Source organism: Loxodonta africana, chromosome 5, assembly GCF_030014295.1.
Source record: "Loxodonta africana isolate mLoxAfr1 chromosome 5, mLoxAfr1.hap2, whole genome shotgun sequence".
In the NCBI taxonomy this organism is placed as follows: Eukaryota; Metazoa; Chordata; class Mammalia; order Proboscidea; family Elephantidae; genus Loxodonta; species Loxodonta africana.
Window position 1 is genome coordinate 65,639,472 of NC_087346.1, and position 22,630 is coordinate 65,662,101.

The 22,630-nt window shown below is 40.7% G+C and overlaps 1 protein-coding gene across 19 annotated transcripts in view; it reads right to left on the reverse strand.

Annotated features, from left to right (window-relative positions):
- Positions 1 to 22,630, reverse strand: part of AFF1 (ALF transcription elongation factor 1) — a 243,599-nt gene that overhangs the window by 27,514 nt on the left and 193,455 nt on the right. For all 19 annotated transcript variants that reach the window (XM_023553275.2, XM_023553272.2, XM_023553274.2 and 16 more), the window contains 8 exons: positions 11,217 to 11,332; positions 10,222 to 10,468; positions 9,044 to 9,135; positions 8,771 to 8,831; positions 4,828 to 4,964; positions 4,163 to 4,234; positions 3,344 to 3,481; positions 894 to 1,117 (listed from right to left, as the gene is read on the reverse strand). In XM_023553275.2, coding sequence (XP_023409043.2) covers positions 894 to 1,117; positions 3,344 to 3,481; positions 4,163 to 4,234; positions 4,828 to 4,964; positions 8,771 to 8,831; positions 9,044 to 9,135; positions 10,222 to 10,468; positions 11,217 to 11,332 — 1,087 coding nt within the window. The remainder of the gene's footprint in view (positions 1 to 893; positions 1,118 to 3,343; positions 3,482 to 4,162; positions 4,235 to 4,827; positions 4,965 to 8,770; positions 8,832 to 9,043; positions 9,136 to 10,221; positions 10,469 to 11,216; positions 11,333 to 22,630) is intronic.

Below are 22,630 nucleotides of genomic sequence, written 5' to 3' on the forward strand. Positions count from 1 at the left end.
CAAAAATTGTAAAAACAAGAAGTTGAGGTTCCAGAAACCATGTCCCCACAATATTCTGTACTTCATCTATCATAGCAAAAAAATCACGATGTGCTTGCTAATTCTCCACATCCTTCCACTAGACTAGAGGAGTAAAGAACAGTGCTTTGTTTTATACTTGAATCCAAAATGCCTAGCACAGTACCTGGAAATCAGAATATACCCAATTTACATTTTCGGATCAATGGATGCATAAATGGGAAAAAGGAAAAACAAAACAAAAAACCACGAGTTTGCTAAGAAAGATAATAGAGTTCTAAGAGGCTGTGGGGAAATTCACTAGAGCCAGCTGGCCACCTTCTTCCTTATGGCCAGAAAAAAACATGGAATGGCTTTGAGCTGCCATTCACATATAAGCGTTTACTTACTGCTGCTGGCACCAATAATAAGCTTTTCTGCTCTTCCATCTCCTGAATCTTGAGTTTCACCAAGGCCACTCTGTATTTGAGTTATGGTACTTATATCTCAAATCTGTAGAGCCTAGAATGGTCAGTGACTTTTTTCTTTTTTTTTTTTTTTAGAACGGTCAGTGACTTTCCTGCTTCATTTGCCTTACCCTTTTACTAGCATTTCAGTTCTGGCTGAAATAAAGATTCTGGAACTTATGAAGGGGCAGTGTACTGAAACTACTTCTGATTTAGTTTTGCTAAGATCTAGCCACAGAAATCCAGCTCCACGCTACAGAACTCAAGAAAGAATTGCAACTCGGTTACAAGGTAGAATGGAGAAAACATGAAAGGAGTAAAGAGCTACATGTTTCCTTTTCTCTGACAAACTGAACAGAATATATAAACCACCCGTATATTCCCTCCCAATCCCCATACCTCAGTAATTACCACCACAGAACCATTTACCTTTATTCTTCCTTGTAAGGACCTCAGCCTGTTCCCAAAGATCAAAGGCGGTAAGGACATGGGAAGTGATGGTGATGTAGGAGGATGTCATGTTTTGGATGGTGACTGGGGTCCTGATGGTGGCGGTCAGCCCACCGCTCCCTACACCGCCAGCACTCGGCTGGGACCCTCCAGAGCTGGCAGGAGAAGGTGTGGGGGAAAGAGGGGGTGGTGTGCCTGTGCTTCTGGAAGGCGGGAGAGAAGAGAGAGAGCCAGTTGGTTAATCAACCACCCCGACGCCCAAGTTACAGATTCTCCTGTCTCTGGAAGAGCAGTCTAAGTCAGAAAGTTGCAGTGTGATAATCCCTTCTAAAGTCACTCTGACAAGGTAAAAGAAGTGCCCCCTCACCTTCAGTATTTTGGGATTCTACTCAAACACAGTGAGAAGGGCCCAACAAATAGAAAAAATAACACCTGGCTAGGGTATGGTCTCCTTCCCTGGGCATAGGTGGGCTAAGCTGTATGGCAAATATGCTTTCCCACACCATTTCCGTATTGTTTCCTCTGCGGAGAATTCCCTCTCCCCATCCTTGTTGAATTTAGCCTGATAAAACATTAACTTCTCTGTGAAGATGGTCCTAATCTCATGTATACATACATATATACACATGTGTATGTGTATATATATACACACACATACATACATACACAAACGAGACCAAAAACCAAATTTGTTGCCACCGAGTCGATTTTGACTCATAGCAACCCTACAGGACAGAGTAGAACTGCCCCACAGGGTTTCCAAGGAGTGGCTGGCAGATCTGAACAGTTGACCTTTTGGTTAGCTGCCAAATGCTTAACCACTGCACATGTATGCACACACATCTATAAATACATTAATATTCATTTATTCATCCACCCTATCAACATTACCTGAGCATCTACTATACACCTCGCACTCTCCTAGACACGGGATCCATCACAGTGTCCTTTCTGCCACCACTTGAACTTATTTCCTTTATTGCATTTATCACATTCCACTATAGTTTTCTGTCTATTCCTTTTTCTGAGTCACGAGCACCAAGAAAACAGAGACCATTTCTTATTAATCTTTGCGTTCTTAGCACTTGCAGAGGAGCTCTTGGTAAAGAGCTGTTGAATCAATGAATGAACTGATATAAAATACTCTACAAGGAGACTGAGGAAGAAGATTTATCTTCTTTACTCTGCTCTTGACTGTTTATTTGTGCATGAAGATTACATGTGCCTCGTTGTGAGCCAAATAAGACAGATAAAATCACCTAGACATTAAAAAATACATGGATATAAAATGGAAAGACAGATCAGCAGAAGCGGCCTCATAATATGGTACACATCTCTCCTTTGGGCTGCATGGGTCACACGTGCATCCAGCAAAACGTATACTTTCAGAGACCAGAGGGGAAACTCTGAGAGGAGTTAATCAATCACTTAGACTCCCAAATTACAGATTCTCCTGTCTCCGGAATGGCAGTCCAAGTCACAAAGTTTCAGTGTGTACCAACCCAAATGATCTGCTTTGTTTACTGCCATATCCCCAGTTCGCTGAACAGGTTTGGCACAAAGGAGATGCTTGATATATACTGGCTGGACAAACTGCTGAAGGAGTTGTTTTAAAATAATGTGACTGACAACCTTTTAGCTAAGAATAACACCTCAGAATGGGAGTGGTGAAAATGTTCAGAGGTAAGAAGTTACTTCTCAATCAGGACTTTCTTTTTTAAGCGAGGCCATATGGGAGTCTCTTCCTTGGAATGTGCTGGAAATGGGGCAGTCTTCTAGGTGATATTCTTAAAATAGCAAAACCTATCAGAACTAGAAACTATTCAAGGAGTATAACAAATTAAAAAAAAAAAGACTAGGCAAGGCCTATAGGGAGAACATTCTATCTTCATCTTAACACCTGCATAATAATTCTGTTATACAGCACGTGTAAACAACTTCAGGTCACAAAGTGGGGAAAATAATTTTGCTAGAGATAAACATTTTTATTCTTAGCCTCACTGGTATGGGTCCTGTGTAAGACGGGAGGGCACATGGTTCTGTAAAGTTCTTGTTTATCTAAACATCAAGAAGACATGTTGTATGGAGGGAGGAAAGACTTTGGTTCTGGTTCTGTTTTGGCTCTACCTCTAGTTGTCTTTGTTCTTAGCCTTGTCTAAAGATTTTTGAAGCTCTAAAATCTTGACTGTATATTCTCTGCAATTATCTTTTTATGTTACCCATAACCAAAAACACTGATATATAACTACTCCTCGAAAAGGTAATAATATACTAATGATTTTAGATTAAGGAACAAATCAGCACAAAGACGAAGCACACATTTTTTTAAAAAGCCAAAGTCGTATGTTTACACACATGGTTGCCAAAACAAGAGGTAAATAAAGAAATGACTCAATTTTGGAACTTATCTCAATTAGATTTATAGTTACCTTGAGATGCATGGAGAAGGTACCTGGGCTACTTTGGAAGAAATCTTGAAGTGCTCACTAAGAGTACGAGAATACTTCATTGCTGTGTCTTTTTTACAACGAAACATAGCCATGTTCAAAATGGACTGGCAACGCATGCTACGAGAATGAAAAAAAAAAAAAAAAGTTAAGGTGAAGTACTGCCTTGTGGACATGCCTATCACTACTACAGAAAAACACCATCTGATTTTTCACAGCCTAATGAACACACTGGGTGTCCCCATACATGAAGAAGAAGAAAGAATATCTCAAAAATCTTACTGCTAAAAAAAAAATCCTTTTAAAAGATCACAGTACTTGGAACATGAGGGCATGCGGTCAATGAACAAAAATTGAAGGATTATCTTTGGGGGATGATTCAAGGCAGAGCTGGGCATCTGTAGCCTGTGGACCGTAGGTGAATGCAATGGCACTAGAGAGTTTGCTATCATACAATAAAAGTTTACGGTGCTCAGCCAAAAAAAAAAGGAATCTCGCTGTTCTATTCACACCATCACCAAAACTCAGTATTAGTGGAATAACACAAATACACAAGGACATAACTGAAGTCACAAGACCAAAGTATTCACCACGTCATCAGTAAAATGGCCACAGGTGTCATTTCATAAAATTAACTCTCAGTGGGATTAACCCTCTGTACTATATATCCTGCTCCTTTCTTCTATCGGCTTGCCTTTCATCTTAATTTTCATATTATGAAAAAATTAAACTTGAAAATAATTTTGTATCATCAAAGATGCAAACACAAACTTAGTACTACGTAGACAAAAAAGTACACACCATAAAACAGCAAATATTCTCTCTTGTGTTGGTGTTGTGGCATCTGAGAAGGATTTTAATGACATTATGAATCTATAGGAAAACACAGAAGTATACCAGGTTAAACAAAGGCAGTTAAAAACTCCAGACACAAATCTTACAATGTCTGTCATGTTTGATAACTGATTTTTCCTGAAGATGTAAAGACTTAAGAGCAACGCAGAAAAATGAGGCTTTAGGGCAACAATCCAGGCCACTTAGCAAACTAGGTGAGGATGCATCTCTGGCCTGCCTACCTGCTTGAAATCAAGTAGAATTAAGTCCTTCCTAAGACCCCTGTTGAAATGCAGATAATAAACAAAGAACACGGCTTAAGCTGAGATGAGAGGGCATCTGATAAGAAAGCTAAACTGGAAAAAACAAACTCTTCCTGAAAGTTTTGGCATTTCACAGTGCACTTGGCAAAATGATGTAGCTGGACCACTAATTCTGTTCTAGCACTTCACCTAGAGTATAATTTCAGTTTAGGACCCCCTCCCCCTCACCCCCAAAAAAATCTTGGACCAGTAACTTTTTTAAGCCTCCTTCTATTGAGCTGTCTTCATGCTAAGGTTCAAATGGATTAAGGCAATAAAAGTGAGGAAAGAAAAGTACTTAAGAGGATCACAAAATTACTTGGCACTTACTTAATGAGATCTATAGTTTCTGAGTATACAGAGTATGCTGACTTTGACGCCGGGCTTTCAGACTCCATGGCAATTCCACACTCAATAAAGGACAAGACGGCTTCCAAGTACTTAAAAGCTTTTCCGATCTTGTCCGTCTGCAGGAGAAGAACACGGTCATTGTTAGGCCAAGACAGGCATCTATTTAGTTTCTCGCCCACATTCTTTGCTGTAACTTTCCTCTACTGTCTCAGTTTAATTATGGCTAGAGTACAAGCGTGAGACTAAATGAACAAAACATGATAACCAAAGTCTGTCGCTTCTGACCTACTGAAAATGTGCTTTTAGTAAAAATTCTGCAGGAAAAAAAAAAAATAATTCTATACCAAAACCTCAGGAAAGTACAAATTCAAACTGAGGCAACAGTCCCCTTGTCTCTTGTTATAATGTGCAATTATTCATTACATAACTTTCTAGAGGAGTAGATTATTCTACACATCTAAAGTACTGCAGACACAAGTTTCTTTGTATGTACTGAAGTTTATCTTTATTTCAAGTAGAAAATATTTCTTACGGGTTATGAGCATCTTAGATATGTCTAACAAACAACTGCCTTATGCATTTAAGAGTCCAGTGGATTATTTAATCTCTTTTGGTGCCTGAGCTAAGTATACAAGGCTAACCCCTGGGATAATAGGGATAAAATTTCAGAGTCCCTTAGAGGGAATGTGAAAATACGAATGAAATCAGATGTCAGTGGTCATCCTAAACCTGAATACACACTTTATCACTTTATATTTTTATCACTAAGTGGCATATGCCCAACTAAAAAAAAAGAAGGTTTTCTCTACATGTGGCATGCGTGCCACACATTGTAAGAGCAAGGGATTAACCTGACATTTGCAATTTTGTTTGTATTTTCTGCTAATGCTCTCATTTGATGTATTCAAAAGGAAAGAGAACAAAGATAGTAAAGATGAAATTGACGTATCAGCAAAAAAAATTACTCAGGGCTGCTTCTTAATTTATAGAAGGAGGCCTGGTGGCGTCGAGGCTAAGCTCCCTGCTGCTAACCAAAAGGTCAGTGGTTGGAGCCCACCAGCTGCTCCACAGGAGAAAGATGTAGCAATCGTTCTCCATAAGGATTTCAGCCTTGGAAACCCTATGGGGCAGTTCTTTCCTATCCTATAGGGTCACTGTGAGTTGGAATCAACTGCAATGGGTTTGGGTTTTTGGGTTTCTCAACTTCTCTAACAAATACTTCCTAAGACCCACAGGTATTGTGATGCACTTAAAGGAACATGAGCAGAAACAACTTTTTCCCTTGATGAGCTTAAAATATAATTATTTCAATGCCCACCAATCTTGTGTTTTGCCAGTAGTGGAACAAATTGGGTTGCTATAGGTATTCAGAGTACTTAATATGCTAGGTAATAATTTTTTTTAATTTTTTTAAATATTTTTTAATCTTTTAATAATTTTTCTAGAGATTCCGAAGCTCAGAAGATTAGTGACAAAAAGAACAAAAATCAAATTAGCATGTCCTAATTAATTAATTAGCAGTATCTGGCCTGACTGGTTTGCTTCACTGATGGGAATCTAACTCTCCAAATTTATTTCTTCAACGTCACTTTTTTCATAGAATTTCCAAAATTATTATTGGGATTACAGCAGTAACAAAAGAACTACAGTTCACTAATTTGTGAATATCCACTTCTTTGAGGTATTTTGTAAGGCTAATAATGAACATATTCCTGCAATAACTCTCTGTGCATCTTCTGAGACAGTGTTAAACCTGCAGAGTTCTAACTTCCCAACCCAACAATGAGTATAATATAGAGGTCAATACACTCCTCTATACTCAGCTGTGCATTGCTTAACTATTTGGGATGCCAACTGCACATTTTTGAGACATTGCTGGATTAAGAGAGAATATTATGGAGAGGGTAGCCATACAAGTCACTATCCAAACTGGGATATTTTAAGAATATACCAACCATAACAAGCATAAACCAAGACTATTCTGTGCCCTGGGATGTACTGTTATTTTAAAAACAAACAAACCAACCCATTGTCTTCGAGTTGATTCTGACTCATAGCAACCCTATAGGACAGAATAGAATTGCCCCGTAGGGTGTCCAAGGAGCAGATGGTGGATTCAAACTGCCAACCTTTTGGTTAGCAGCCGAGCTCTTAACCACTGTGTCCCCTTAGCTAGGGGAAAAGGGTGTGTGTGTGTGTGTGTGTGTGTGTGTGTGTGTGTGTGTGTACATATATATATAAAACAAACAAAAAACACATTAAAAAAACAAAGTTCCCTAGAGTATCAGTCTCATTCGTCTGAATAATGAGGGAATCTAGTACTGAAAGCGTCCAATGCCAAGTTTTTAGATAACTGGCTGGCAAAGTACTGAATATTTAAACTTTTCTGAAACTAAAAGGATTCACACAGTTCCAGTAACAATCTCAGAATGTTAGAAGAAAGAGGCTGAAAGAACACCATTGTTTGGTGCTGTCTTAGATGTTTAAATCTGACTCAGGGCATCCTGGAACAGGTAGTTTCAGGGACAGGTCTACAGGGCCTTGTTGTCTTTGACCACCTTACAGCGTTCAGCACAGGAGAATTCAATACACATTTTGACAAGACAACGGGGATCTGATAAAAGCACCTCCGCCCTCCCCTCCTTAGCCTGAGAATCAACGCAAGTGTGAAGACTAAGAGTGAAGAGCACCAGTCCAGGACCCCGGCTGCCACCATGAATCAGTCAGGCTCAGACCCCCGTGGCCTCTGCAGTGTGAGGTTAGGTTTGTACAATAAAGGAAACCGTGTTCCTCTCTTGTGGTACAAAGTCCAAAATATGGTTTTCCAGGGAGATATGTATATTTGCAGGGGATTAAGTTTGGGGAATACACCAAGTAAATAGAAGCCCCAGAGTCTTAGATGTTTAACTATGACAAAGGGCAAGCATTTATCTAATTATAGTGTAGCAGAGATGTAGATAGAGCATATTTAATTATGCATACAATTAAATATGCCTTTACAAGCAATACCTTCCAGAAGGCCCAATAGCCACCAGGTAAACAGAGTTCATTTTTTAAAAGTATGTTTACTCCTAAAGCCAACACTTCAGATAAAGATTAGACTGGACTATAAGACATAAAATGATACTGGTGAGGAGTGTGCTTCTTAGCTCAAGCAGACACATGAGACTATGTGGGCTGCTCCTGTCTGGAGGCGAGATGAGAAGGCAGAGGGGGACAGCAACTGGTGTTGAATGGACACGGGAAATACAGGGTGGGGAGGCAGAGAGTGCTGTCACATTGTAGGGAGAGCAACTAGGTTCATATAACAATGTGTGTGTAAGTTTTTGTATGAGAAACTGACTTGAATTGTAAACTTTCACTTAAAGTACAATTAAAAAACAAAGTATGTTTACTATCAGTGCAATCATTACCTTCATCTTAAAATGTTATTTAATGACCTTGGCCTACTGTTCCATCCAGTCAGTCTTTCAAGGGCTTTAAGATAATTCTGGAATACAAATAGGCTTTCTCACCTTGTGAAATGTTTGCAGAGTGAACACAAATCGGCCAACTCCCAATAGCAAGATTCTTTTTTTATATCCAAAGAATTGATTCAGTGGGACAAGCACATTTGCATGCATGCATTACACCACCACCAACTAGATCAATTTCTACTCATTTTGATATAAAACTTGTGGATTTCACCGTAATCAGACTGAATCAACAGAGCTAAAAGAAATAATTCCACTTAGAAAACTCCCACTACTCTCACTCACTAAGATGCTGATTATCCTGCTTCAGTTATGGCCGATATTAGGCCCCACACACTCCTCCCTCCTGCTGACACATCACATTCAGTGATACGGCATACTGTAGGGTCAGGCTACAAAAATTCTTATCAGAAAACATTTTATCAAAGGGTTAAAAAGCCAAGACTGACCATCGAGTCTGCTTTGCACTTCAACTTTTTGGCCTCCTTCATGTGAAAATCTGCTTGTTGTCTGAAAGAGAAGATGAAAAATCCGGGGTAGGTTATAAAGAGCCTCAAAATACTAGCCTGGGGGCAAGATGATCTAAGAAGAATAAAAAAGCATGCAAAAAAGGACAGGGGAGAGGCATGAGAGAAGCTGAGCAGGGGGATAATGAAGAGGGGAGAGGAAAGGGGAGTGGCGAGGAGAAGAAAGAAATGGGAGAAAAATATCCAAAGTCTTACTTGTCAAACTTGACTTGAGGCTTCCCTGATTTAGAGTTACCATTTGGCAACGAAGGCACTGGAAAAGGATTTGCAGTATCTCCCGCAGATCCCTTAAAAAAAAAATCACTAGACAGATTACACTCTAACGTTTAAGATCATTGTCCGAAAAGTACCATCCCTCGTAATTACTGCAAAATAATAATTCAAAAAAAGAGGAAATCAAACATTGCACAATTTAGCTCTGTCAACCATTTTCCCAGCTACAGACACAAATGAAGTTGAAGCTGTAGGTTCTTATTAAACTGGGGACTCAAAAAGATACAGGAGTGCCCCCTTATCTGAGGCGGATACATTCCAAGACCCGCCCCGCCAGCAGATACCTGAAACGGTGGATAGTACCGAACCCCTATATATACTATGTTTCAACTTATACATATATACCTATGATAGTTTAACTTATAAATTAGGCACGGTAAGACATTAACAATACATAATAATAAAATAGAACAAGCATAATAACACACTGTAATTAAAGTTATGTGAATGTGGTCCCCAGGTGGGATCGAGTGAGAAGGCATGAGATTTGATCACGCTATCCCTTTAACAATTTTGAACTGTGGTGGGCCGTGAATAACTGAAACTGGAGAAAGCAAAACCTCGAATAAGGGTTGGGAGGGCTACTGCATGAGACAAGAAAGTCCAAGAGAACAGATCATCAACAAAGGCAAACAGGGTATATATGCTCTCTTAGTCAACACACACACACACACACACACACACACACACACAATGTTAACAGGAAGAGAGAAAATTTGTATTTGAGAAAGTAGATAATTTTTCCCATTATAACTAATAATAAATGTTGAGAGTAAATATTCAAACCAATAACTAACAGGGCAGCCATTTCTTACTGTGAAAACACCTGACAGAAAATTAGTATAAAAAGCCTCTTATTTTTCACTTTGAATCACTTCCTTTAAGAAAAAGAATAAACTGACACCTAAAATTTTATGTAATATTCTTTTATTCTCCCCCAAAGGTAGAATTTCAAATACAAGCAACCAATTATTGCATTATTAAAAGTGATGAATAGTTCTGAATTACCGTAATTAGGGACGTGTAACCTGATTTGAGAATTTAAGGCAAAGATACACCAAAACATTCCATTTTACACAGTTACAGTTTCCCCCACTTACTTTGTGTTCTGTAGAGCTTCCAGGTCCCTTCCCATCTACTTTTCTGTGCTTGAAAATGGAAGAGTCTTTGTGGTTGCTCTTGGTACTACTGGCACTTTTGGGAGGGTCCTGGCCACAGGTGTCTGCTTCCTGCCTTGGCCTCTTGTGTGCAGGCTTGGCTGGCTTCTGGGAGGATGAGGATGATGATGATACAGGTGGTGGAGGAAGCATTTCCTTCTTTGAGGGCTCAGATGAGGGCCTAGGCGTTCTGGAGTGAAACATCATACAAAATGAAGTTGAGGTAGAACGCGATCACACGGCTTAGTTTAGTTATAAGGGCAGGCGGCTGCTGGTACAACAGATCAAGATATCACAGAGCATAAAATATGTTTGTAGGAAAGCTAAATTTCAGGGACTTTTTGATGCCCTATCTGAGGTTGTGGTTGTATGCCTTTTCAATAAGTTTGCAGAGTCTTCCAATAGTGCTAAATTTCCCTAAGTAGGTCTTGCATCAGCTGCTCCCCACGTGAACCTTTCCCTGAGAATAGTCAAGCCCAGCTGCCACCTTCACTTCTGACTCCTCTCTCTCTGTCAGTTCCTACATGGAAACACTGTGTTTGTTTTTGTCAAGTCATTTTGTGAAGCAATTTCTTGAATAAATCAGAGAGTAAACAACAGCCGCTTTTTATCTTCACAACTTTCTGGCACTACCACCTCTCACCTGCCATTCCTCTTCCCAGCCACAGCCAGGCGAGCGGCCCTACAGATCAAATTCTCACTCAGCTCTGAAAAGAAAAAGCCAGGCTCCTGGAATCCAAAAGCTGGCTGTACCCACTAAAAATTCTGTGACCTTAAGCAAGCCATTATATCTTTCTGTGCCTGTTTCATTATCTGCAAAGAAGAGATAATAACAGCACCTTCCTTATTAGATGTAATTTTTAGGAACACACTCCTCTAGAAAGAAAAATAAAGTCAGGTGTTAGGAAAATTTCCATGGTTGAAATCTCTACACTCACCTTGTTTTAGCAGATTCTTTATGGGAGGATGAAGATGAAGATGAAGATGATGGCTGTGATTTGGTTTCTTTTTCCAGTTTGATTTTCTTGCTATCATGGTCTCTTTCTGCTTCACCCTGTGATTACAGTATAACAAACAAAACAGTTACATAACTGTACAAGGAAAATAGAAAAAGAATACAACAAAGGCAATGGGAGTAATTAGGCTGTTCGTGACATCTACACACACACAACACACGTACTAGTAATAAATGTCCATAGAAAAAGACAATCTTTCATACCCACGAACAGGAGGATGTCTATAGTAATAGCTGACAACAAGAATATGTAGTAGACATCTACCATCATTGGAATTTTTCTAAGGATAAAATGTGTATATTCACAACAAATAATGCATGGGGTGATATTACGAGTACATTTCCACCTTTCTTTCAAAAGAACCACCCACTTACAGTCACTAATTTATTACTTGTATACAATTAAGTATGGATTACTTAAAGCTTTCTAATGAAAAATAATTTGTATTGTTGAAAAAGAAACCAGTATAAAATCTTCCGTCCATATATCTCATAGAAAGAACTGGAAAGATGTACAACAAAATTAAAATAGTTGCTTTAGGATTCTCCACTGATACAATTACCTTTTTAAAAAATACTATCTTTGTATATGTGCAGATACGCTTTTATTTTTCAAAAAAATTGATATATGATTCAGGGGGGATTAAAAGAGGAAGGGAAATCTTAACTCTACAGGACTTATTAAGTACCTGAAGCGCACCCATTTATGTTAACCAAACCAACCGCAACAAAAACTCATTGCCATCAAGTCAATCAGCCATAGCAGCCCTGCTGGACAGAGAACTGCCCCATAAGGTTTCCAAGGCTGTAGATCTTTACGGAAACAGCCTGTCACATCTTCCTCCTGTAGAGGAGCTGGTGGGTTTGAACCGCTGACCTTTCGGTTAGCAGCCGAGCACTTAACCACTACATCACCGGGGCTCCTTTATATCAACAAAAATGCTTTAAAGGAACTAACAAATCTTCAGAATTCCTCTAAATTCTTCTTTTATGTTCTTGTGTCTTTACTTGTCAACATTTACCCCAACTTCGAAATAAGTCTAACATGTAGACTTAGGACGTCAGAGCTCCTAGTGGTCTGGGCACAGTAACTGCACTATGGGAAGAAAAGGCCTACATATTCTCTAGTAAGTGACAGTGAAGTGATTAGTGGGAGTCCTTCAATTAACTCTGGTGCACATTTAGAACTAAACTCCTCCGACTGTCAGTTCACTGCATTAGAATCTGGGACACCACCAGTCAATCTAGGACAATCCCTAAAAAACCTGAAATTCTCTCTAAAAGCCTAAAAGGAACAGAAAATGATTCATATTAACTGGCTGTGGGAGGCCCCAGTTTTCACCACTGTCTGTCCCTCGTTCCCTGAATTCATCCAAGAAAAATGAATAAATTAAGATGTTATAGGCTCGAGCTCTGCCCAAATGCTAATTAGCGTCCTGGCCCCTCTCATAAGAAGGGGAAACTGAAAAACATTCTCTTCCTTCTCCGGCCATTCTGCAAACAAACGTGCCTAAGTGTGCACTTCCATCCAGCCCTTCACAGACTTCTTCAGAAAAACACTTTATTTAGTACCTTATGTACTGTCTTGTTTCAAAAATGGAGTCATTTAAGCTAGCTTATAAAGACACCTGTTTTTAATCTCATGGTGTGTGTGCGCGCCAAGTCAGAACATTAAGAAGGAGGGAAAATATGGGTAGAAAAGATAAATTAAAGCCTAGGGGAGGTCTGTAGCACCAGAGGGCTCAATTTCACCCTGTCCTGCACACTCCAGTCCAGGAGCCACAGCTCCATGTGTCCATGTGTCCGGTGAGCACCCGAACACGGCTAGTTCAAACTGGAAAGTGACTTCAAAGACTTCATGCAAAGAACCAGAACCAGTTTCCACTGCCGTGATTCTGACTCATGGTGACCCCAAATGTGCCAGAGTATTCTGCTCCATGGGGTTTTCGATGGCTGATTTTTCAGAAGTTGATCACCAGGATTTTCTTTCAAGGTACCTGTGTGGTGTCTCAAACCACCAACCTTTAGGTCAGCAGCCAAGTGTGTGAACCATTTGCACCACCCAGAGACTCCCATGGGAGAAAACCGTATGTAATAATTTTTTGCTTTCATTAAATGTTGAAATAGTATTTTAGATATATTGGAATAAATTATTATTAAAAATACTTACACTTTTTTTTTTTTTTAACTTTTTCTCCCTTTTAGCTTTTTAATGTAGCTTCCAGAAAATTTAAAATGACATGTATGGTGTACACTATATTTCTACTGAACAGCGCTATTCTTTACACTTTGCTAAGAGGCGACCTGCAAACTGAACTTCAAAGTAGTCAATGCAAAGAAGGAATTACAAAATGCGCAGGTAAGATAAGATAAAAACAGATCTGCTGCTCTGAAATATGGCCCATTCATTACAGAAGATCTGAGAAAATATGTCTCCTAATAAGGAGATAAAACATGTGATGTAGATGAGCATGCCATAAATGCACTGCTGAAACACAGTGGGAAATTCCATGCAGCTGTTCCAGGAGCAGAACACTAGGGCAGAATTCAGGAGTGAGAAGGACCAGCACTCGGCAGGAGGAGCCTGCTGGGGTTTGTAACGGGTCTTTGCACAGCACACAAACCAGGGCTTTCTAACAGGTTGGGTTTGAGCCCCTGCTGAGAGTTTGCCTTTCTAACAAGTTCCCAGGTGATAATGATGCTGGCATAACAATCACCTGGGCATCCTGTTAAAACGTAGATTCTAATTCAGTATATTTGGGGTGGAAATGCAAATTCTCAGCAGGGGGGGTGAACCAAATCAAATTGGTTGGAAGCCCTAATACAAACTTCCCACGCAATGATGTCAGAGATGGTTAATACTAGTGGAGTGAAAAAGAACACATTGGAAATGACTGGGCTAAACATGGCAATCCCCCTTGCTTATCTGGGCATCTGCTGTACCCAAGGTACCTTGCCACCAAGAGGTCCAGTGAATTTTCTGTGCATAGCTGGCCCCAGTGGGCTCTGCTGGCCAGGAAAGCACTGTAAGACGATGGGAAATTTGTCCTTGGGAAAAGGCTCAAAAATTGCTAAAATATCCAGACGGATATTAACTTGTACACGAGATGGTTAGTAATATATAAATGGTAGGTATTTCCAGGCAGTTATGACACACTGGAGAAATACTCAAGGCAAAACTAAGCATAAACCATCTACAAGGTTACTTCCCAAAGAAAATACCAAACCCCAGGGGTGGAATGAGAGTTAATTTTTGTTTGTATATTTTTTGGGGCTTAGGATATGCTAGCCTTGACTATAAACCAAAGTGGCAGATGTCATAAACCACACATGAAAATAAGGTTCACAACGAGTCAACCCTCACAAACCGGTTGTAACTCTGGTTTGTGCCAATCAGTTAACTCAAGGGAACAGCAAACAAACAGTAAATCAGCAAGTACTAAATTCAACGTTAGTATTTAACAACTGTGTTGGCACTTACTGCAGTAATATGCTTTATATTGATATTTATCATTTTAGAAGCTGCTCAGATTCCAGAAGCTGGTTGAATGGCAAGCCATTAAATACTCCAAAACAAAAATATGCTTCTGTCGATTTTGCTTGCCCAGACTATTGAGTTCAAGCCTGTGGGCTTCAGGTGAGTATTCTTCTGGACACTGCACTTGGAACCCTGTCATCTTCTGTCTACAGCAGTGACAGGGGTTTGCCCAGAGCAGGCACTCATTAAGTACCTGCCAATTAGCATGGAAATTAAGTTTAGCAGCTGAGGGACACAGCCAAGGTCCCTAGAAGCAGGACAGCACTAAAACTTTAAGTTGATGGATTTAGGAAAGGGCCATTAAGGAGAGTGCCATGCAATGTTGGGTGGCAGAAAGAGCAGACTTGAATTCCAAGAACAAGACCTACTTGAAAAATAGAAGGCATGGCATTCTTTAGATTTTTGGGGGGTCAAGAAGCCATTTGAAAAGCAGCTCAGAGCTATGAACTCTTCTCAGTGGGGAAAAGCAGTCTCCTTAGTCCTGTGGCTTATCCACAGATCACCCCCATTTCAGGGCATCTGGTCTAGGGTGTGGGTTTCAGAAGTTCTTTTTTTCTTTCGGGGTGTCTCAGTGGTATCTGCATCTTGAGTAAAAGGGGGCTGGTGGCTGGCGACCAGGTCCTGACTGACTTGTTTGCTTTTTTTCACCTGTTGAATCAGGCAGCCATGGATTCTCTGCCAAATGCTGCTCCACCTACAGAGTGGAGCAAAAGGGCAAGAATGAAAACCATGAAAGGAAGAGAAGGGACTGTGCAAAGTCAGGGTGGTTTCTGGAAGAGAATGCCTCCATGGCGGCCTAGTGCCTAACCAAGCAAATGGCTCACCTTCTAGGCACTTGCCTGTGATGGGGGAGGGAATACCTGAAAGGGAAATTCAAATGGAGGAGGAGTGTATGGGGGCACTGGTAGCTGGGGTAGGGGCAATGGAGGAATTGAGCCAAGGATGATACTGTAACTGCCCAATTAATTGTTACTGCCAGAATCAATACACTGATCTTGAACTCTGATCTTCAGCCTCTCTAGAGAACCCCTAATACACATGTGTACACACAAAAATACATGTGAAATAAAGGAAAGATCATTGGACACGGAGAAGTCAGGATACTTGAGCTCCAGATTTGCTTTTATTAAGCAGTGGAGGAATGTTAGAACCTTTCTGGGTTCTCATCTATAAAAGGTAGCGATGAACAACCCGTTGCCATCAAATCAATTCTGATTCATAGTGACCCTATAGGACAGAGTAGAACTGCCCCACAGGGTTTCCAAGGACAGCCTGGTGGATTCGAGCTGCTGACCTCTTGGTTAGCAGCAGAGCTCTTAAACACTGTGCCATCCGGGTTCCTCTACACTGAACAAGTGACCTCTAAGGTTCTTTCAGCACTCCAATTTTAAGACTATTATCTTCCCCCAAAGGGGAGCAAATAAGTTTGGTAATGCTTGGAACACACACAGGAAGACTGGAGAAACAGCTCTCTGGGAACTTCTGGCATTTCCTGGTGATCTGCCTCTGGAAGAGCTTCAATAAGACGCAACGGACACCATGTCCAAGATAGCACCAACAACGGGGGCAAGAACTTGCTGAGAAGACAGATTCGCTAGGATAAGTACTACAGAAAAGCAAAGTTAATCTGCTTTTTGTTTATTTCTTTGGTGAGGAACACAGGCACTCAGATGGTCTAAAACAGCCTTAGCTGCCACATGTTATAAGGCTCTTCTCAGGGCACCTAATAGACATGAAGAAATTAGATGCTGAGTGGCCTTAAGAAATAATAAAGGATGACTTTTCAAATCCCTGATTTTGAAGGATAGTATCTGAGGGATGTTGACCTGCAAAAACAACTCAAGAAAAGGCAGTCGGATTTTCATGGGATGGAAGAAATGAATCACTTGTCCTCAGGCAATAAAAATGCACATTCTCCCACTACATTCCATAACTTCCTTCCCTACTCCTCAAAACTCACATTTCGTACAGAAATGACCACATTGAAATTTGTTTCCAAAAACGTCAAAGTTTCCTGGTCACTAAAGAAACTATTTAAAAAGAGGAAAAGACTTGAACAGATATACCCAACTCCTTGTTCAGTAACTTGTCTAAACGAATGCTAAACCCGTTGCTGTCGAGTTGATTCCGACTCATAGTGACCCTATAGGACAGAGCAGAACTGCCCCTATAGAGTTTCCAAGGAGCACCTGGTGGATTCAAACTGCTGACCTTTTGGTTAGCAGCCATAGCACTTAACCACTATGCAACCAGGGTTTCCAAATGAATGCTAAGACAATTTATGTGAAAAATGGATTAGAAAATCACTGAATTAAAATGGGATGTTACCTATATAGGTATCTAGAACAATCCCTGGCTCACAAATGGAGCTCTCTGTATCTCAGATGTGTTTTTAGAATGCTCCTAATAATACTGGCCAGCTTGTGTTTAATATTGTACCCCTCAACTTCAATTTGTCTTCTAATCTAGAGAAGTTGAGCTTGGCTTAAAATTTATGTAAGAGAAAAAATAAAAGTCAAAAAGTACAAAGTTCATAGAAGAAAAAACAGGCTCAACGTTAAAGGTCCTAATACACAACATTAACAGGATACAAACCATAACCAACAACACAGAAACTCCAGAAGATAAGCTAGATAACTGGAAACTTCTAAAAATTAAACACTTAATGTTCATCAAAAGACTTCACCAAAGACATTCAAGTAGCTAACAGATATGAGGAAATGAGTGAAATTAGTCAGTTGCAAAAGGACAAATATTGTATAAGACCACCATTACAAGAACTTGAGAAATAGTTTAAACTGAGAAGAAAACATTTTTTTGTGGTTAAAAGAGGGGGAAGGGAGGGAGGGTGGGAGAGGGGTACTCACTAATTAGATAGTAGATGAAAACTACTTTAGGTGAAGGGAAAAACAGCACACAATACAGGGGAAGTCAGCACAATTGGGCTAAACCAAAAGCAAAGAAGTTTCCTGAATAAAATGAATGCTTCTAAGGCCAGCGTAGCAGGGGCAGGGGTCTGGGGACCATGGTTTCAGGGGACACCTAAGTCAATTGGTATAATAAAATCTATTAAAAAAACATTCTGCATCCCACTTTGAAGAGTGGCATCTGGGGTCTTAAAATCAATAGCAAGCAGCTATCTAAGATGCATCAATTGGTCTCAACCCACCTGGATCAAAGGAGAATGTAGAACACCAAGGACACAAGGTGATTACGAGCCCAAGAGACAGAAAGGGCCACATGAACCAGCGACTACATCATCCTGAGACCTGAAGAACTAGATGGTGCCCGGCTACAACCGATGATGGCCCTGACAAGGAACACAACAGAGAACTCCTGAGGGAGCAGGGGAGCAGCAGGATGCAGACCCCAGATTCTCTTAAGATCAGACTTAATGGTCTGACTGAGACTAGAAGGACCCCAGTGGTCATGGCCCCCAGACCTTCTGTTGGCCCAGGACAGGAACCATTCCCGAAGCCAACTCTCCAGACATGGACTGGACTGGGCAATGGGTTGGAGAGGGATGCTGGTGAGGAGTGAGCCTCTTGGATCAGGTGGACACTTGAGACTATGCTGGCATCTCCTGCCTGGAGGGGAGATGAGAGGGTGTAGCAGGTTAGAAGCTGGCAAAATGGACACGAAAAGAGAGAGTGGAGGGAGACAGCGGGGCTGTCTCATTAGGGGGAGAGTAATTGGGAGTGTGTAGCAAGGTGTATATGGGTTTTTGTGTGAGAGACTGACTTGATTTGCAAACTTTCACTTAAAGCACAATAAAAATTATTTAAAAAAAAAAAAAAGACTTCACCAAAGAGAAGCTACAGATTGGGAAATTTGGGGGGGCTATTACAAATCAGACAAAACTCTAATCTCTAAAAACTACAAGAATATCCAATACCTCTACAACAAAAAGACAAATAGTCCAATTAAAAAATGGGCAAAGGAAATGAACAGACACTTCACCAAAGAAAACTTTCAAGTGGCCAACAGACGCATGAGGGAATGTTTGCCATCACTAGCCTTTAAAAACAAAAACCCAGTGCCATCGAGAAATGCAAATCAAAACCAAAATGAGATACCATCTGACCACCCCATCCCCCTAATTACTGGCATGAATCAAAAAAACAGGAAATAAACACTGGAGAGGCTGCGGGGAGATCAGAACTCTTATGCACTGCTGGTGGGAATGCAAAATGATACAACCATTTTGGAAAACAATATGGCACTTCCTTAGAAAGCTAGATACAGAAATACCATATGATTCAGCAATTCCATTCCTAGGAATATATCCTAGAGAAATAAAAGTCGTCACATCAATAGACATATGCACACTCATGTTCACTGCAGCATTGTTCACAACAGCAAAAAGATGAAAACAACCCAGCTACCCATCAACAGATGAACAGATAAACTATGGTACATACACACTATGGAGTATTACGCAATGATGAATCTGTAAAGCATTTCATAGCATGGATGAATCTGGAGGGCATAATGCTGAATGAAGTAAGTCAATCACAAAAGGACAAATATTGTATGAGACCACTACTATAAAACTCATGAAAAGGTTTACACACAAAAGAAATAATCTTTGATGCTTACGGCGGGGGGCAGGGGGGGCGTGGAGATGGGAAAAACACTAAATAGACAATAGATATGGGTAAGACAGTACACATTACTGGGGAAGTCAGCACAACTTGTACAAAACAAGGTCATGTAAGCTCCACAGACACATCCAAACTCCCTGAGACCGAACTGCTGGGCTGAGGGCTGTGGGGACCTTGGTCTTGGGGTACATCTAGCTCAACTGGCATAACACAGTTTATAAAGAAAATGTTCTACATTCTACTTTGGTGAGTAGCATGTGGGGTCTTAAAAGCCTGTGAGACCAGCCATCTAAGACACTCCACTGGTTTCACCCCTTCGGGAGCAACGGACAATGAAGAAAACTAAAGATAGAAATGAAAGGTTAGTCCAAAGGACTAACGGACCACAACTAGCACAACCCCCACCAAACTGAGTCCAGTACAGCTAGCTGGAGTCTGGCTACCACCACTGACTGCTCTGACAGGGATCACAAAAGAGGGTCCCAGACTTACTGGCCTGACAGACCAGAGAAACCCTAAGAGTATGGCTCCTGGACACCCTTTTAGCTCAGTAATGAAGTCATTCCCGAGGTTCACCCTTCAGCCAATGATGAGACAAGCCCATAAAAGAAGACAAGACTAAAGGAGCACACCAGCCCAGAGGGAAGAACTACAAGGCAGGAAGCAACAGGAAAGCTGCTAATAGGGAACCCAAGGTTGAGAAGGGAGAGTGTTGACATGTCATGGGGTTGTTAACCAATGTCATAAAACAACATGCATACTAACTGTTTAATGAGAAACTAGTTTGCTCTGTAAACCTTCATCTAAAGTACAATAGAAAAAAAATTTAGGGAAGAAAGGATACTAATTTTACACAAAACTAAGAAAGTAAAAGAGGTCAAAAACTGCTCCCCCCCCAAAAAAAAAGAGAAAATATATAACGGCATTTTAAAATCTTGTTACCAGGTTGAAAAGATTCTGAAGTTTATGTAAGGAGTACAGTATGAACTGATGCCTACGTATCTTCAATTCTCTCTACTTCTCCTCATAAAGTTAGTTTCCCTACCCGCACTCCTTTTGGAAGTGCAAGAAACCTGAGTACATTTCAATATGGGCTCCACATCTGATGGCTTCTGTTATATTCACCATTAACTCTTTACGATCATCTTCTTCTCACCCTTTTAAGTCTAAAATGTCTTCCAGGATCTGGAAACCCTCTGGAAATGTTTGCTAAATTGTGGGAGAGACTCCAAAGGAGTTTAAAATAAAAACACTTAATGCTACAATGTGAAGGATCAGACACATTCTTTAAATGCTTTGACCCTGTCCTTAGAGAGCTTGTTCTATTGTTTACACTTAAAAAGAAGAAAATGCAAAACAAGTCTTCACTATTTGCACTTGGGAGAAAATACTCAGGCCTAAAAAGAAGAACCTCTTGCCTTGCGCCCCGGGGGGCCCAGACCACAAGCCAGATTACCCAGGGGAACAACTGTGCTTGTCAGAGGGCTAGAGACAGCCGGAGGCCCTGAGTAAACAAAGCCAGGGAGTTGAGGAGGAATGGTGGAAAGCCAGGGAAGCATCTGAAATCAGTATTAAATTCAATAAGGAAGGAGCTCTGTTTGTACAGGGGTTAAGAGTTGAGCAGTTTGAACCCTCCTGCCCCTCCCCAGGAGAAAAGACCTGGTGATCTGCTTCTGGAAAGATTTCTGTTGCTGTCTAAGTCAATTCCAACTCATAGTGACCCTATAAGGTCAGAGGAAAACCACCTCATAAGAGTTTCCAAGAAGCAGCTAATGGATTTGAACTGACAACCTTTTGGTTAGCAGCTGTCGCTCTTATCCACTGTACCACCAGGGCTACCCTGCAGAAAGCCCTATGGGGCAGCTCTACTCTGTCCTATAGGGTTGTTACAAGTTGGAATTGACTCCACAACCCCAAGGAGTTCAGTATCTCCCACCTGGGATCCAATAGTAAATTTAAAAAAAGACAAGTAATTCTCTGATCGTGAAATACGTATGTAGTTGACTCATTTTTATATTCATCTGAAAGCTTCTAGCAATGTTTTTGACTAGTGACATATGTCAGGAAGGGAATTCCTGGTTGCCTAGATCCATGATGTCTCTAAAAACTGGACATCAGGGATTTCTCTGTCCAAAGAACTAGCTTTGCCTAATCATGGGCCCAGGAGTGAGGCTCTGCTCCAGCGGTTCTCAGCTCCACTGGGCACTGGGATTACCTGAGAAGCTTTCATAAACACCAACTGGGGGAGAGGGTACCCTGCCATCAGTATTAAAGGCTCCAGAGGGGTCTGAACTGTGTTGCCAGAATTTGGAACTACTGGCTCAGACCCTGATCCCATCACTATCCTCCATAAGACAGGCAGACTGTTCCCAGGGCCATATCCCCCATCTGCTTCCAGAGCTTTATAGAAATCCTACAGTTGATTAAGATGAGGGAATCATCATTTCTGCATGCTCTAGACAGAAAGACAAATGAGCTGCCCTAGAGGAGCTTGGCCAAGTGCTGGGCAGGCTTATAGAAGAAGGCCCAAGTCTCATTCTGAACCAGGAGAGCACTGCTTGGGCTGTGTGTTTCCCTGTCTAGAGCTGCAATCAATGCTTCTAGATTCATATTAGGGCATGAACTGGGCTGAAAACTATCTTGGAGGTTCTCCAATTTCTAACATATCCACTTGGTTATTAGGCATTTTAGATGCTGATGCTTCTCCTCGCTTCAGGTAATACATAAGGTTAGCATGAAGTATGTTGGGGGAATGGATATACAAGACTATGGGATATAGGTGACTGAAGATTCCCCAGGAGGAGAAGGTAAATAAATCAAAGTTTTCTCAGTATATCAGTTGCAGGTAGCTTTTTCCTAGCAATTCCCTCCATAAAGTTTTGTACCTTTAAAAAATATACACACACAGAGTTTTTTAAAGTTTTCTGACAAGAGAATATACCTCCTACTACATAAAACAGCACCACCAATTAGCGCTAGATCCCACCCCACTCTACCTGTCTGCTCTAACTATGGTGGCAATACACATCCTGCCCCCCTATACTATTTGGTACAGTTGCATTGTATTTTTAACCTTGTAATCGCCTGAATCACAAACATGACAGCAGGCTTCCATTATCTTTTTTACATTTGTTATTCTCTTCACAACTGAGTAAAAAGTTTTTCATGTACTCCTATGAGTGTTAAAATTTTTAT